Source organism: Helianthus annuus, chromosome 10 (assembly GCF_002127325.2).
Source record: "Helianthus annuus cultivar XRQ/B chromosome 10, HanXRQr2.0-SUNRISE, whole genome shotgun sequence".
NCBI classification, from domain to species: Eukaryota; Viridiplantae; Streptophyta; class Magnoliopsida; order Asterales; family Asteraceae; genus Helianthus; species Helianthus annuus.
This window is the reverse complement of record NC_035442.2, coordinates 123,528,038-123,545,073: the sequence shown is the minus strand read 5'-3', so window position 1 is coordinate 123,545,073 and position 17,036 is coordinate 123,528,038. Positions and strand designations below refer to the sequence as shown.

Here is a 17,036-nt window from a genome sequence, read left to right as displayed (position 1 = left end):
AATAATCAATGACATATAGTTAGAATATAGTATGTACATATATTTTTCTCCTACATTGTAATTTTGTTTCAACCCGTGTAGTACAGTGAGATTTTTAGTGAAATTTGAATTATGTTTTATACTTTTTAAACTATCCTATATATTTTTAACTACATTTTGTTAATATAGAATAAAATTTCTTTCTTTTTTTATTAATTCCAAACAAGATTAAACTACCTTCATTTGTTAAACTGCGTGTACACGCAGGTTTTAACCTAGTTAATTAATATAAGATAAATAGGAAACAAAGACGAAAAATTTAAAAAGTAAACGCTTCAATAGATGATGACACATGTCACAAATAAATTTCTTTTATTACATAGTATAGATATAGATATAAATATAGATATAGATATAGATATAGATACTTCTAGTAATTATTTTTATGGCACATAAATTATACAAAAGAAAATAATTTATGGACAAACGAACCTATTGAGATTGACTTTTTTAAATATTAAGTATATCAAACTTAAACGAGCATAAACATAAGCTTGAGACCAAATATAAATTTATGTAATAAATAAGATTAAAATCAAGCTTTACTTAAACTCATAGGTTTAACGAGTCTATTATTTATACATTTAGTATATTAAATATATATTCACACTACAGTAGTTATTCTTATATAAATATGTTAGCAGGTTCATATCATTGTCTCATACATGTGAACTACGAAACCCATTCCGTTCCCAGCAACCCAAAACTGACCCCAAAATGCAAAACTTCCGTCCCGTCGACATGTCGCCGCTATTTTTCTCCGGTCATATCCGCTTGACCATCTTCCTTCTTACCCTTCTTTTCCTTGTACTCCACTCGTCTTCGTAATCCGACCAACGCCAACTTCTTCTCAAATTCAAATCCGCACTCTCAAATTCAAAAACCGAAGTTTTTAACACATGGAATAACGAAACACCCTTGTGCAACTTCACTGGGATTGTATGCAACTTCAACAAAGAGGTCAAAGAAATCAACCTCTCACAGCAACAACTCTTAGGAACTCTTGCTTTTGATTCACTCTGTGCTATAAAATCACTAGATAAAATATCACTCGGAGCGAATATGTTATCCAGAACTATTAGTACCCAATTATCGAACTGCACGAGTTTGCAGTACTTGGATCTTGGGATGAATTTTTTTACCGGGGTAGTCCCAGATTTATCCCAGTTGTCCCAGCTCAAGTTCCTAAGTTTGAACTTGAGCATGTTTACAGGGCGATTCCCTTGGAAATCACTCCGGAATCTCACCAGGCTCAGTTTCCTGAGCCTAGGGGACAACCCTTTTGATAAAACTCCTTTTCCTTTGGAGATACTAAATCTGCAATATCTATCTTCTCTTTACCTTAGTAATTGTACGATCGAAGGGCGAATACCCGAAACGATCGGGAACCTTAGTTTGTTAGAGAGCCTCCAGCTCTCTATTAACTATCTGGTTGGAGAGATTCCGGTGGGAGTTACCAAGTTGATAAATCTGCAGATGCTTGAGCTTTATGACAATCAACTCTCCGAGACTCTTCCGGTCGGGTTGAGTAATCTTGTGAATCTTGCTGAGTTTGATGTTTCCACCAACTTGCTTTTTGGGGATTTGTCCGAGTTAAGAGGCTTGAGTAGATTGGAATCTTTACACTTGTTTGAAAACAATTTTTCTAGTACAATTCCTGAAGAATTCGGAGAATTTAAATATTTGAGGCAGTTTTCGATCTATACGAACAAGTTCACAGGTGAACTGCCTGGGAAAATCGGGTCGTGGGCCGAATTTGAATACATTGATGTATCAACAAACTACTTGACGGGTTCGATTCCACCGGATATGTGCAAAATGGGGAAAATGACAAAACTTCTAATGATTCAGAACAACTTTACTGGTAGGTTACCAGAGAATTATGCTAGTTGCACTTCGTTGATTCGGTTGCGAGTGAATAATAACTCGCTTTCGGGGCGAGTTCCTGATGGGATTTGGAGTTCGCCTAATTTGGGTATCACTGATCTTGAAATGAATCAGTTTGAGGGTCAAGTGGGGCGAAATATCGGTGAAGCGAAGTCACTTGCACATCTTTTTCTAGCGAACAATCGATTTTCGGGTGAATTACCGATGGAGATATCGAATGCGTCATCTCTAGTGGAAATCAGGCTGACCTCGAATCTGTTTTCGGGTGAAATTCCGGTAACTATTGGTAGCTTGAACAAGTTAAGTAAACTTCTTTTACAAGATAACAAGTTTTCTGGGGCAATTCCAGAGTCTTTGGGTTCATGTGTGTCACTTAATGAAATAAATCTAGCTGGAAACTCGTTTTCGGGTCAAATTCCGGAGAGTCTGGGTTCGTTAGCGAGTTTGAACTCGTTAAACTTATCGGGTAACAAGCTCTCGGGAGTAATTCCCGCGAGTTTGTCTTCGTTGAAGTTGACACTTATCGACTTGTCAAACAACATGTTGTTCGGGCGTGTGCCGCAACCTCTTTTATTGGTGGCTTACAATGGCAGCTTCGCGGGCAACCCGGGGTTGTGTGCTGATGGAAGTAAAGATCTTCGGGAATGTTCACCGGTTTCTCACAAGTCGTGTCAGGTTAAACTCGCAATGTATTGCTTCATAGCAGTTGCGGTTGTGTTGATGTTTTCGTTATCGTACTTACTCTTCTTAAAGTTGAGTAAAATCGATTGTAAAAGTCCGATGAATCGGGGCAGTTCATGGGATGTGAAACACTTTCATGTTCTAAAGTTTAGTGAAGATGAGATAGTAAGATCTCTTACACAAGAGAATATAATCGGGAAAGGCAGTTCGGGGAACGTTTATAAAGTCGATCTAAAATGCGGGGAGCAATTGGCCGTGAAACACATGAGTAGTGCTGAAATCTTACCGAAAGAAAGAACCCGGTGGCCAGAGTATGAGGCGGAGGTGGCGGCTTTGAGCTCGCTACGCCACATGAATGTGGTCAAATTGTATTGTTGCATCTCAATCGAAGACTTGAATCTACTCGTATACGAGTATATGCCAAATGGAAGCTTTCTCTGAAATGCTAGGATCCACTAGTGAGATCATGTCATCGTTAGATCTCATTTCATTATGGACCCAATAAACTATATCCTTACTTTCTCCGAATTCGGACTCCACTGGCTTTTTCCCCGTCACCAACTCCATTAAAATAACCCCGAAACTATAAATGTCACTTTTCTCTGTTACTTTATATGTGTATCCGCACTCTGTAAAATAATTAAATAAAGAGTAAATTACAAGTTTTGTCCTTTATGTTTGTCCTAAATTTCAGGCGTTGTCCTTTACCTTTAAAATTGATGAGTTTTTGTAACGCCCTAACATGCTTTAACTGAAAATACGCAGCGGAAAATACATGCCATAAAATTTCTTTCATTATAATCGTCTTGACTTACTTGAGGTTCATTTTGAGGTGACACATTTACAATGAATACATTAATTTATCTCATTTACATAATAAAACACAACTTGTGTGTATTGAATTGCTCTCTCTTTCAGTCCCGTACAATCCTTCACGTGACCCGATCCTCGATCTCCATTCCTTGATGATTTTCTGTAACCCGATCAACCTGCGCTCACCACATACATTCATAACGTTAGTACACATTATAAGCTTAAATAAGATTCCCCCTTACTGACTATTCATTTCATTATCTCGTCATATTGCAGCTTTCTATCTGATTATACATTCCGTGGTGAGACTTCTTCGTTGTACCTGCATTACACTTCGTTCACAAGGCACGCTATTATTATCGTCATTGCTCAATTTTATTGAATACGTGCGTATATACTTACATACATACCTTCATATATATATATATGCAAACGTTCGCACATAACTACTCACATACGCGCGTACCTACATACATACGTGCGTGCCTACATACGTACGTGCGTGCCTACATACGTACCTACATACATACATACATTCATGTGTACATACTTACCTACATCAATGCGTACTCTTCCGACATTATAAATATATACAAATATACATTCCTGCTAGTAATATATTCAATTCATACATGCCTAATCACTTACGTACCTCTATAAACTTACTTATGCCTCTTATACTTTTCTTGCTCCATTTTATGCTTGCGCATGCGCTCATTGTAGCTCATGAACATTTTACAATGAGTTAAATTACATTTTGGGACACTCTATGGGCTACGGGACTGATTTAGACAAATTCTGCACATTTTAATGAACCTGCAGCTGACGCATGGCCGTGCGGCCAACCGCACGACCGTGCGATACCTACAACGTCGGGGGCACTGGCAGTGCACAAGCCCGTGCATTGATTCACTCGGATATGCACGACCGTGCGGCCAAGCGCACAACCGTGCGCCACCAATTCTTACGGTGACAGCCTACTGTCTTACGGCAGAGACAAATACCCAGCTTCCACCGTAAGCTACGGTGGCTACCGTGGCTTACGGTGGCCCCTGCATCAACCTTCCTTTTTAAAATACTAAAACTTGCGTAACTCATTCGTTTTGCGTCCGAATCACTTGGAACTTGTTTCTAATTGTCCGTAAGACATTTCCCTACATATTAGACTAAAATTCCTTTCCCGGGTCCCTAGTCGTTACCCGTATTACTACCGTTAGCTTACTTATTCTTATTTATTCGACCCGTTTGGCCCCACAAACTACCTTCAACTATCTATATCAATACCTATCGTAACACTTTCACTTATTTCATACTATACATAACCTCCTTTCATATACAAACAAGAAAATCCTTATGTATACTAAGAAGTGAGTCGGAAGTCACTTACCTTAAGTGCCCGTATTCGTGACCATTTCCTTGTCTCCTCTTGACCCGATTGCCATTCGTGCTTGCGTCCTCTTGACATGATGCTTATCATCTACACCTCACTACATTCACATTCTTGTTAGCATTCGAGATCTACATATCATTAATCATGTCTAGTTCATATCTCGCATTTGATTTTCAATAGTCAATTTCAACAAGCACAAGGCATAATTATAACAATGCTTCATTCCAATTTACGCACTTTAACATACCATCAAGTATGAAACATAATGATTCATCATGTATCGTTCAATCCTCCTAATCTTACAATCATATATACAATTTAACCATACTATTTTGACATTTATTTACTTTTCACAAAGTCAACGGTTGAGTATGTAAACTTTCAACTTAGGAACATATATCCATTCCGATGTGGTCGTTATACCAATGACACCATAAACATTGCATACTCGTATAGTAAAACACATACGAACATACGATCATCTATTCACATACACAATAAACACACACTTATGCTTTCATTACTCTACATTCAACAACCATATTGTTCAACATTCGCACAATCAAATTATCCGCTTACCTATGTACATGACATAATTCCAACATTATTACTTATCAATAAACTACGCATCTCACATTCGTACACATTTGCACTTAATCACTATAAATCAAACGCATAAAGTACATGGCGAGCATTACATTATTGGAACTTAAGGTACAAGTTCCTAATGCATAATTTTACCCAAACCATACATTCAAATCCGAATTCTCATAACGACTCCACCATAAGCATACTCAACTTATTATTTTGTTAACGGCTACACCATAAGCACCTTCTATACACAATTACCCATAACCTTCATACAATTTCACAAATTTTGCTCTCTTGGGCATTTCATCGAACACTTGGTGGGTGTACTACTAACAAAACATTATGTACAAGCTTTTAAAGCGTGATTCCTACTAATTCTTCACATAACTCATTCACAATCAATCAAGTTTGTAACAATATTTCGTTCTAACTAGGAACATATGATTGTGACATCAATTAGTCATAATAAAATCATCCGCAACAACTAATTAACAAGTAGAAACCTCAAAATTTCTAGCCATTCTTGACATACAAGTGGGTTTTGCTTAAATCCATGTTCATATCCGAAATTTAACATATCTTGATGTCTACATAGCCATAGTAACCATCATTCATACTAGATTTAACATTACATTCACAATTACACTAAACCCACTAAATCAAACATCACCAAATTGCAAAATTCGACTTACTTGTTATTGGAAACGCTTAGAGGATTAACATTCTTGGTTCATGCATCCAAATGGCCCTCAATTTCCCTTTCAATTTGAAGGTTTTACTTGAATTAGGGTTTCACCCCTCTTTCCTCTTCCTCTGATCGATATCACGCACACACACCCCTTGTGTGTGTGTGATTCTTGTTTTAAGTAAACCAATTTTCCAATTTGGCAATTCTAGTCCCTTAAGTTTATGACACCATCTTAGTTGCCACAATTTTCATTTTCCTTACTTATTTTGTTAGGCTTTTAACTAAGTTGAATAACCTAGTTATTGTATTTCATTTAATTAATCATGGCAACGTACCTACGTATTAATACGAGTTTTGGGGTGTTACAAATCTACCCTCCTTAAAGAAGGTTTCGTCCCCGAAACCTTCCTCATTTCCAATAAACATAACTATTCTTTCCTTACTCTATCAGCACGACCACTGGCCCATCCTAGTAACAACCCTCTATATTTTAGAACCCATCTCGGAGTTCTTATTAGTGTCGCTTTCATTAATAGCGCTAGCTTCCAACCCATTTCTTAGCTATCGGTTCATTCATCATTCTAATGCCCATCTATCATGTGCATTATATATCTTTTGTTTACCACAACATTCTTATTACTTTCGTCAACTATACAACTTTATTTCGAAATTCATACCCACACATATATGTCTAACTTTGACTGGTACCTCATCATGATAGGTAACTACCTGTCCTTGTTTCATAAATCATTCGTGTAACTGACTTATTCCTAAATAGCTCTTACTATCTACACTATACTTTCACATAACATTCTCATTTCCCTGACCGTTTGCAACAGGTCAATATTCATATTTATTCGAACTTCTACTAACACTTTCATTCATTTGATCCATTTATGACGGGTCTAATGCCTTCATCTCATTTCTTAAAATTACATTCTATACGTATATCATATAACATTTAATTCTTGTTTTGTTATCGCAACAAAACTATAAATTCATAGTCACCTATACATGCTTTAGCTACAAGGTTGACATCATTTTATATTTCTATAGTTACTTGTACCATACGTACTTTTACGCTACCTTCAAATTATCCCATTCATCTGACATTACAACTATCCTTAATTCCTGTATTACTTAATCTACTTAAGTAAACATGTCGTATAATTTCATACATTGTTGACTTTTCAGAAAATCAATCATCTTACCTACCTACTTTCATCATATGATCATGCACTCATCCAAACCTAGTCGGCCATACCAATGATACTATTTACATTTCATAATCATGGTGGATGACACACATGTACATAAGTACATGATCAACTAATTACATATATGCACATGTATCACCATTTCAACTCATACTAACACATTCGAAATACTATAGTTGACAATCATATTCAAAACTAGAAATTTGACATAATCTCAACACCATTCCTTACTAGTAAGTCCATATTTCTCATACTTTATCTTCAACTTACCTCATTTGTCTTACCTTACTATTCTTCTCAACTCATGCATCACTAAAGTTGCCTATACAAGCGCATCATATAGGTTCTTCATACGAGAGTCTAACCCATACCCGAAGGTTCCGCTCATAACTTATAAAACGTAATTCTCAATGACATGATTCTCTCCTTAGGTTAATTATAAGGAATTAACCATTCCATACTATACCATACTCCTTTCACCACTCAATTTGCAGGGCGATTTCGATTTAATTCATACTTATCCGTCATAATTAAAACACTTTACTTACCTCGATTTCATTCCATACTACGACGATCTGTAAATCAGATCGGTCCACCTTCTTCACGAGTACTAGCCAGACCAGGCTAGATTCCATTCATCCATGTTATGTGCCTCCATTCGAACACATCCCTTCACCAATTCTGTTGGTTTCATCACACCAAAGATCTTAACATCACCACCTACAAAATTGGCGGTTAGCATATCTCATTTGAATACTGAGTCTACTAGGTGATTAGTCACCTGAAATTCTGTTACATATTTCCTGCATACATGCTACACATATTTTACATTCCATTTCTTACACGCAATTCTTTCATTTTAGTTACTTATTTCGTCAGCCTTCGCAGTTCGACTCTTTTAAGGTTAAACTGGATTTTCTTACCCATCATAGATACATCGAGGTACATATTCGTACTTTCTTCCATTCATGCTTACTTACAGAAACATCCATTACATCATTTTGATATTCTTAACGAACTTGCCCCTCCTGTTCATACTTAATTCTTTGTCTGGGTCATAGCCCGTCATTCATTCTAACTCCTAAGAGTGGATTTCTAGAACATCTACACATAACGGTTTTTAAAACTTCTTTCTTTCATTTTAAAACTTAGCTTTTACTACTTGTATATTTTGAATTCGTCTAGCGGTTTCTAACCTACCATTCATACTTTTTCTTTCTTTTTACGATTTGAATCCGTCTCGCAGATTCAAGCATACCATTCCTGCATTTCATTCCTTGAATCCGTCTTGCGGATTCAAACATTCCATTCGAACCTTTTATTTCTTGAATCCGTCTCACGGATTCAAACATTCTATTCTTATCTTTCATTCCTACATGCGTTGAATCCGTCTTGCGGATTCCAACATATCATTCATTCCTTCATTCCTGAAAGTCTTACATTTCCTTTCATCTTTCCCCCCCACATCCACCTACTACCTAATTCTAACGGACATACCTGTAACAATTATCACGGTCTCACGAACGTCATATGTTTCTTGTGTACTGGCCAGGTACACAATCCACATGCTAGTTTCGTGCCTTCGCGTAATCGCCACCTTACGTCCGCAGAATTAAGTTTCGGCACGTGTAACATTTTCAAAATCTCCTTACTCTGTCATTATTATATTTCATTTGAAATTTTCTTTTACTTGCTTAAACATACCATTTCATGCACCATTAAGTTAAATCTACGTACCTCGGTCGATATATCATATTATATACCTTGATGTCATCGCTAGACCGCATTTACAATTCATCCTTTCCAAGCAATCATGCTGACCTTACACATAGCATACTGTTAGTTATCTTCAAACACGTACTTAAGCACATACTTACCTTGGCTCTTGCCCCTAGATCTTGATCGAGTCTTAGATTGTACGGGTCCTTAGTCACGAGAGCACACCGGTTTGAGTTCAAGCATTTACCTCCTTCTACTTGATTCTCTCAAACCAGGGCTCTGATACCAACTTGTAACGCCCTAACATGCTTTAACTGAAAATACGCAGCGGAAAATACATGCCATAAAATTTCTTTCATTATAATCGTCTTGACTTACTTGAGGTTCATTTTGAGGTGACACATTTACAATGAATACATTAATTTATCTCATTTACATAATAAAACACAACTTGTGTGTATTGAATTGCTCTCTCTTTCAGTCCCGTACAATCCTTCACGTGACCCGATCCTCGATCTCCATTCCTTGATGATTTTCTGTAACCCGATCAACCTGCGCTCACCACATACATTCATAACGTTAGTACACATTATAAGCTTAAATAAGATTCCCCCTTACTGACTATTCATTTCATTATCTCGTCATATTGCAGCTTTCTATCTGATTATACATTCCGTGGTGAGACTTCTTCGTTGTACCTGCATTACACTTCGTTCACAAGGCACGCTATTATTATCGTCATTGCTCAATTTTATTGAATACGTGCGTATATACTTACATACATACCTTCATATATATATATATGCAAACGTTCGCACATAACTACTCACATACGCGCGTACCTACATACATACGTGCGTGCCTACATACGTACGTGCGTGCCTACATACGTACCTACATACATACATACATTCATGTGTACATACTTACCTACATCAATGCGTACTCTTCCGACATTATAAATATATACAAATATACATTCCTGCTAGTAATATATTCAATTCATACATGCCTAATCACTTACGTACCTCTATAAACTTGCTTATGCCTCTTATACTTTTCTTGCTCCATTTTATGCTTGCGCATGCGCTCATTGTAGCTCATGAACATTTTACAATGAGTTAAATTACATTTTGGGACACTCTATGGGCTACGGGACTGATTTAGACAAATTCTGCACATTTTAATGAACCTGCAGCTGACGCATGGCCGTGCGGCCAACCGCACGACCGTGCGATACCTACAACGTCGGGGGCACTGGCAGTGCACAAGCCCGTGCATTGATTCACTCGGATATGCACGACCGTGCGGCCAAGCGCACAACCGTGCGCCACCAATTCTTACGGTGACAGCCTACTGTCTTACGGCAGAGACAAATACCCAGCTTCCACCGTAAGCTACGGTGGCTACCGTGGCTTACGGTGGCCCCTGCATCAACCTTCCTTTTTAAAATACTAAAACTTGCGTAACTCATTCGTTTTGCGTCCGAATCACTTGGAACTTGTTTCTAATTGTCCGTAAGACATTTCCCTACATATTAGACTAAAATTCCTTTCCCGGGTCCCTAGTCGTTACCCGTATTACTACCGTTAGCTTACTTATTCTTATTTATTCGACCCGTTTGGCCCCACAAACTACCTTCAACTATCTATATCAATACCTATCGTAACACTTTCACTTATTTCATACTATACATAACCTCCTTTCATATACAAACAAGAAAATCCTTATGTATACTAAGAAGTGAGTCGGAAGTCACTTACCTTAAGTGCCCGTATTCGTGACCATTTCCTTGTCTCCTCTTGACCCGATTGCCATTCGTGCTTGCGTCCTCTTGACATGATGCTTATCATCTACACCTCACTACATTCACATTCTTGTTAGCATTCGAGATCTACATATCATTAATCATGTCTAGTTCATATCTCGCATTTGATTTTCAATAGTCAATTTCAACAAGCACAAGGCATAATTATAACAATGCTTCATTCCAATTTACGCACTTTAACATACCATCAAGTATGAAACATAATGATTCATCATGTATCGTTCAATCCTCCTAATCTTACAATCATATATACAATTTAACCATACTATTTTGACATTTATTTACTTTTCACAAAGTCAACGGTTGAGTATGTAAACTTTCAACTTAGGAACATATATCCATTCCGATGTGGTCGTTATACCAATGACACCATAAACATTTCATACTCGTATAGTAAAACACATACGAACATACGATCATCTATTCACATACACAATAAACACACACTTATGCTTTCATTACTCTACATTCAACAACCATATTGTTCAACATTCGCACAATCAAATTATCCGCTTACCTATGTACATGACATAATTCCAACATTATTACTTATCAATAAACTACGCATCTCACATTCGTACACATTTGCACTTAATCACTATAAATCAAACGCATAAAGTACATGGCGAGCATTACATTATTGGAACTTAAGGTACAAGTTCCTAATGCATAATTTTACCCAAACCATACATTCAAATCCGAATTCTCATAACGACTCCACCATAAGCATACTCAACTTATTATTTTGTTAACGGCTACACCATAAGCACCTTCTATACACAATTACCCATAACCTTCATACAATTTCACAAATTTTGCTCTCTTGGGCATTTCATCGAACACTTGGTGGGTGTACTACTAACAAAACATTATGTACAAGCTTTTAAAGCGTGATTCCTACTAATTCTTCACATAACTCATTCACAATCAATCAAGTTTGTAACAATATTTCGTTCTAACTAGGAACATATGATTGTGACATCAATTAGTCATAATAAAATCATCCGCAACAACTAATTAACAAGTAGAAACCTCAAAATTTCTAGCCATTCTTGACATACAAGTGGGTTTTGCTTAAATCCATGTTCATATCCGAAATTTAACATATCTTGATGTCTACATAGCCATAGTAACCATCATTCATACTAGATTTAACATTACATTCACAATTACACTAAACCCACTAAATCAAACATCACCAAATTGCAAAATTCGACTTACTTGTTATTGGAAACGCTTAGAGGATTAACATTCTTGGTTCATGCATCCAAATGGCCCTCAATTTCCCTTTCAATTTGAAGGTTTTACTTGAATTAGGGTTTCACCCCTCTTTCCTCTTCCTCTGATCGATATCACGCACACACACCCCTTGTGTGTGTGTGATTCTTGTTTTAAGTAAACCAATTTTCCAATTTGGCAATTCTAGTCCCTTAAGTTTATGACACCATCTTAGTTGCCACAATTTTCATTTTCCTTACTTATTTTGTTAGGCTTTTAACTAAGTTGAATAACCTAGTTATTGTATTTCATTTAATTAATCATGGCAACGTACCTACGTATTAATACGAGTTTTGGGGTGTTACAGTTTTGTCCTTAATGTTTCCAAATCTTGCACGTTATGTCCTTTAGGGCAAACCCAGTTAATTATTTTTGTTAAATCTGATCATGTGCAAGGCACATGAGGGCATTTTTGTAATTTCGTTTTTAGAGGCATTTTTGTAAAATTAATACCCCACCATCTTCAAAAGTTCAGACCCACCACTTGCCACCACCTCCCACCCCCACCTGCCGCCGACCACCACCACCTACCACCTCCCACCCTCACCTGCCGCCGACCACCCACTATCTCCACCATCGCCTGACCCACCATCACACTCCACCGTCTCCATCATCACCATCAACATCCACATCTTTGATCCACCATCACCAAAAACCAAAAACATTCATCAATTACCCCCTCCCCCCCTCTTTCTCTCAACCGAAATCATCTCCAAACAAAAAATCCCCAAATCTGAACATCTAGCCCTACAAAATCATCTGAACAAAAAAAAAAAAAAAAAAAAAAAAAAAACCAGATCATCTGAACAAAAAAAATCCCCAAATCTCAAATAAATAAACTCTTTTATCATCAATCTCACAAGTTTTGAAGCTGGTCCAGGATCAAGCCGACATCAGAATTAAACCTAATTTACCATTAGTTCTCATATCCGAAACATATGTCCAAATCTGACTGAATTACGGCCTTGCGAACCTTCAATCGAGTCAATTGTCGGCTCCGGCGACATCGTAACAACATACTGGTAGAGAATTTGAAGAGAAATTGAGTGATTTTGTGAGGATTGGAGTGTGTAAATTGGGTGAGAAGTAGAGAGAGAAAGAGGGTATCTGAAATGAAGGAGATGGGGTTAGATCCGACAAGATTTGAATGGTGGCGGAGATGGTGATACAAAGCTGCAAATCCGACAAGAGAGGGTATCTGCAAATCCGATTTCTTCCCTTCTTTTGACTCCGATAGAGAGAAGAGAGAGAGTAGGGGCGGTGGTGGTGGTAGGTGGGGTGGGGTGGGGGCGGTGGTGGTAGGTGGGGTGGGGGCGGTGGTTGCAGGGGTGGGGATGATGGTTGCAGGGGTGGGGATGGTGGTTGCGGTGGTGGATGGTGGTAGAGAGAGAGGGTATCTGAAATGAAGCAGATGGGGTTAGATCCGACAAGATTTGAATGGTGGCCGAGATGGTGATACAAAGCTGCAAATCCGACAAGACAGGGTATCTGCAAATCCGATTTCTTCCCTTCTTTTGACTCCGATAGAGAGAAGAAAGAGAGTAGGGGCGGTGGTGGTGGTAGGTGGGGTCGGGTGGGGGCGGTGGTGGTAGGTGGGGTGGGGGCGGTGGTTGCAGGGGGTGGGGATGATGGTTGCAGGGGTGGGGATGGTGGTTGCGGTGGTGGATGGTGGTAGAGAGAGAGGGAGGTGTAGAGAGAGAGAGAGAATTATAGATAGAGGGAGAGAGAGTGAAGAATTTGTCTGATATATACTTGTATATGTATATAAATAATAGTAATAATAATAGTATTTTTTTAAATATATTTTGTTTTAATTTTTTAAATAATAATACTAAATATGTAGGTAAAAAGACAAAAATACCCTTTGGTGAGCAGATTTAACCAAAAAATCTAACTGGGTTTGCCATAAAGGACGTAACGTGCAGTATTTGCAAACATTAAGGACAAAACTCATCAATTTTAAAGGTAAAGGACAGCGCCTGAAATTTGGGACAAACATAAAGGACAAAACTTGTAATTTACTCTTAAATAAATATTAAAATAAATCGTTTTAACCTTGGTAATAACGTAAGCGTATAACAATTTACCCGGAGCAATGTAACCATGTGTTCCTGCAATGATATGGGTTGAATCCATGACCTTTCCACTTTGCACGATCTTTGCCAAACCGAAATCCGCTAATTTCGGTTTCATCTCCTCATCTAACAAAATATTTTTCGATTTGACATCCCGATGTAGCACTGGTCTCTCGCAACCATGGTGTAGGTACTGTATCCCCATCGCAACTCCTATCCCGATATCATACCGAACACTCCAATCCATACTAATATTATTCGTGTGTAGCCGGTCCAACAAGCTTCCATTTGGCATATACTCGTATACCAGTAGATTCGAGTCTTCGCTTGAGATGCAACAATACAATTTGACCACATTCATGTGGCGTAGCGAGCTCAAAGCCGCCACCTCCGCCTCATACTCTGGCCACCGGGTTCTTTCTTTCGGTAAGATTTCAGCACTACTCATGTGTTTCACGGCCAATTGCTCCCCGCATTTTAGATCGACTTTATAAACGTTCCCCGAACTGCCTTTCCCGATTATATTCTCTTGTGTAAGAGATCTTACTATCTCATCTTCACTAAACTTTAGAACATGAAAGTGTTTCACATCCCACGAACTGCCCCGATTCATCGGACTTTTACGATCGATTTTACTCAACTTTAAGAAGAGTAAGTACGATAACGAAAACATCAACACAACCGCAACTGCTATGAAGCAATACATTGCGAGTTTAACCTGACACGACTTGTGAGAAACCGGTGAACATTCCCGAAGATCTTTACTTCCATCAGCACACAACCCCGGGTTGCCCGCGAAGCTGCCATTGTAAGCCACCAATAAAAGAGGTTGCGGCACACGCCCGAACAACATGTTGTTTGACAAGTCGATAAGTGTCAACTTCAACGAAGACAAACTCGCGGGAATTACTCCCGAGAGCTTGTTACCCGATAAGTTTAACGAGTTCAAACTCGCTAACGAACCCAGACTCTCCGGAATTTGACCCGAAAACGAGTTTCCAGCTAGATTTATTTCATTAAGTGACACACATGAACCCAAAGACTCTGGAATTGCCCCAGAAAACTTGTTATCTTGTAAAAGAAGTTTACTTAACTTGTTCAAGCTACCAATAGTTACCGGAATTTCACCCGAAAACAGATTCGAGGTCAGCCTGATTTCCACCAGAGATGACGCATTCGATATCTCCATCGGTAATTCACCCGAAAATCGATTGTTCGCTAGAAAAAGATGTGCAAGTGACTTCGCTTCACCGATATTTCGCCCCACTTGACCCTCAAACTGATTCATTTCAAGATCAGTGATACCCAAATTAGGCGAACTCCAAATCCCATCAGGAACTCGCCCCGAAAGCGAGTTATTATTCACTCGCAACCGAATCAACGAAGTGCAACTAGCATAATTCTCTGGTAACCTACCAGTAAAGTTGTTCTGAATCATTAGAAGTTTTTTCATTTTCCCCATTTTGCACATATCCGGTGGAATCGAACCCGTCAAGTAGTTTGTTGATACATCAATGTATTCAAATTCGGCCCACGACCCGATTTTCGCAGGCAGTTCACCTGTGAACTTGTTCGTATAGATCGAAAACTGCCTCAAATATTTAAATTCTTCGAATTCTTCAGGAATTGTACTAGAAAAATTGTTTTCAAACAAGTGTAAAGATTCCAATCTACTCAAGCCTCTTAACTCGGACAAATCCCCAAAAAGCAAGTTGGTGGAAACATCAAACTCAGCAAGATTCACAAGATTACTCAACCCGACCGGAAGAGTCTCGGAGAGTTGATTGTCATAAAGCTCAAGCATCTGCAGATTTATCAACTTGGTAGCTCCCACCGGAATCTCTCCAACCAGATAGTTAATAGAGAGCTGGAGGCTCTCTAACAAACTAAGGTTCCCGATCGTTTCGGGTATTCGCCCTTCGATCGTACAGTTACTAAGGTAAAGAGAAGATAGATATTGCAGATTTAGTATCTCCAAAGGAAAAGGAGTTTTATCAAAAGGGTTGTCCCCTAGGCTCAGGAAACTGAGCCTGGTGAGATTCCGGAGTGATTTCCAAGGGAATCGCCCTGTAAACATGCTCAAGTTCAAACTTAGGAACTTGAGCTGGGACAACTGGGATAAATCTGGGACTACCCCGGTAAAAAAATTCATCCCAAGATCCAAGTACTGCAAACTCGTGCAGTTCGATAATTTGGTACTAATAGTTCTGGATAACATATTCGCTCCGAGTGATATTTTATCTAGTGATTTTATAGCACAGAGTGAATCAAAAGCAAGAGTTCCTAAGAGTTGTTGCTGTGAGAGGTTGATTTCTTTGACCTCTTTGTTGAAGTTGCATACAATCCCAGTGAAGTTGCACAAGGGTGTTTCGTTATTCCATGTGTTAAAAACTTCGGTTTTTGAATTTGAGAGTGCGGATTTGAATTTGAGAAGAAGTTGGCGTTGGTCGGATTACGAAGACGAGTGGAGTACAAGGAAAAGAAGGGTAAGAAGGAAGACGGTCAAGCGGATATGACCGGAGAAAAATAGCGGCGACATGTCGACGGGACGGAAGTTTTGCATTTTGGGGTCAGTTTTGGGTTGCTGGGAACGGAATGGGTTTCGTAGTTCACATGTATGAGACAATGAACCCAAAGACTCTGGAATTGCCCCAGAAAACTTGTTATCTTGTAAAAGAAGTTTACTTAACTTGTTCAAGCTACCAATATTACCGGAATTTCACCCGAAAACAGATTCGAGGTCAGCCTGATTTCCACCATTGATGACGCATTCGATATCTCCATTGGTAATTCACCCGAAAATCGATTGTTCGCTAGAAAAAGATGTGCA

The 17,036-nt window shown here is 38.5% G+C and overlaps 1 protein-coding gene and 1 pseudogene across 1 annotated transcript; one reads left to right on the top strand and one right to left on the bottom strand.

The window, feature by feature from the left end:
• The first annotated feature begins 1,242 nt into the window (after positions 1 to 1,242).
• Positions 1,243 to 3,004, top strand: LOC110882068 (receptor-like protein kinase HAIKU2). The gene is made up of 2 exons (XM_022130166.1): positions 1,243 to 2,931; positions 2,999 to 3,004. The coding sequence occupies exons 1-2, from the start codon at positions 1,243 to 1,245 to the stop codon at positions 3,002 to 3,004; spliced, it is 1,695 nt and encodes a 564-aa protein (XP_021985858.1).
• Positions 2,974 to 16,745, bottom strand: LOC110885322 (annotated as a pseudogene).
• Positions 16,746 to 17,036: the final 291 nt, after the last annotated feature.

Coding starts and splice junctions, on each gene's coding strand:
- LOC110882068 (XM_022130166.1), top strand. CDS start 1,243: ATGTTTACAGGGCGATTCCCTTGGAAATCACTCCGGAATCTCACCAGG.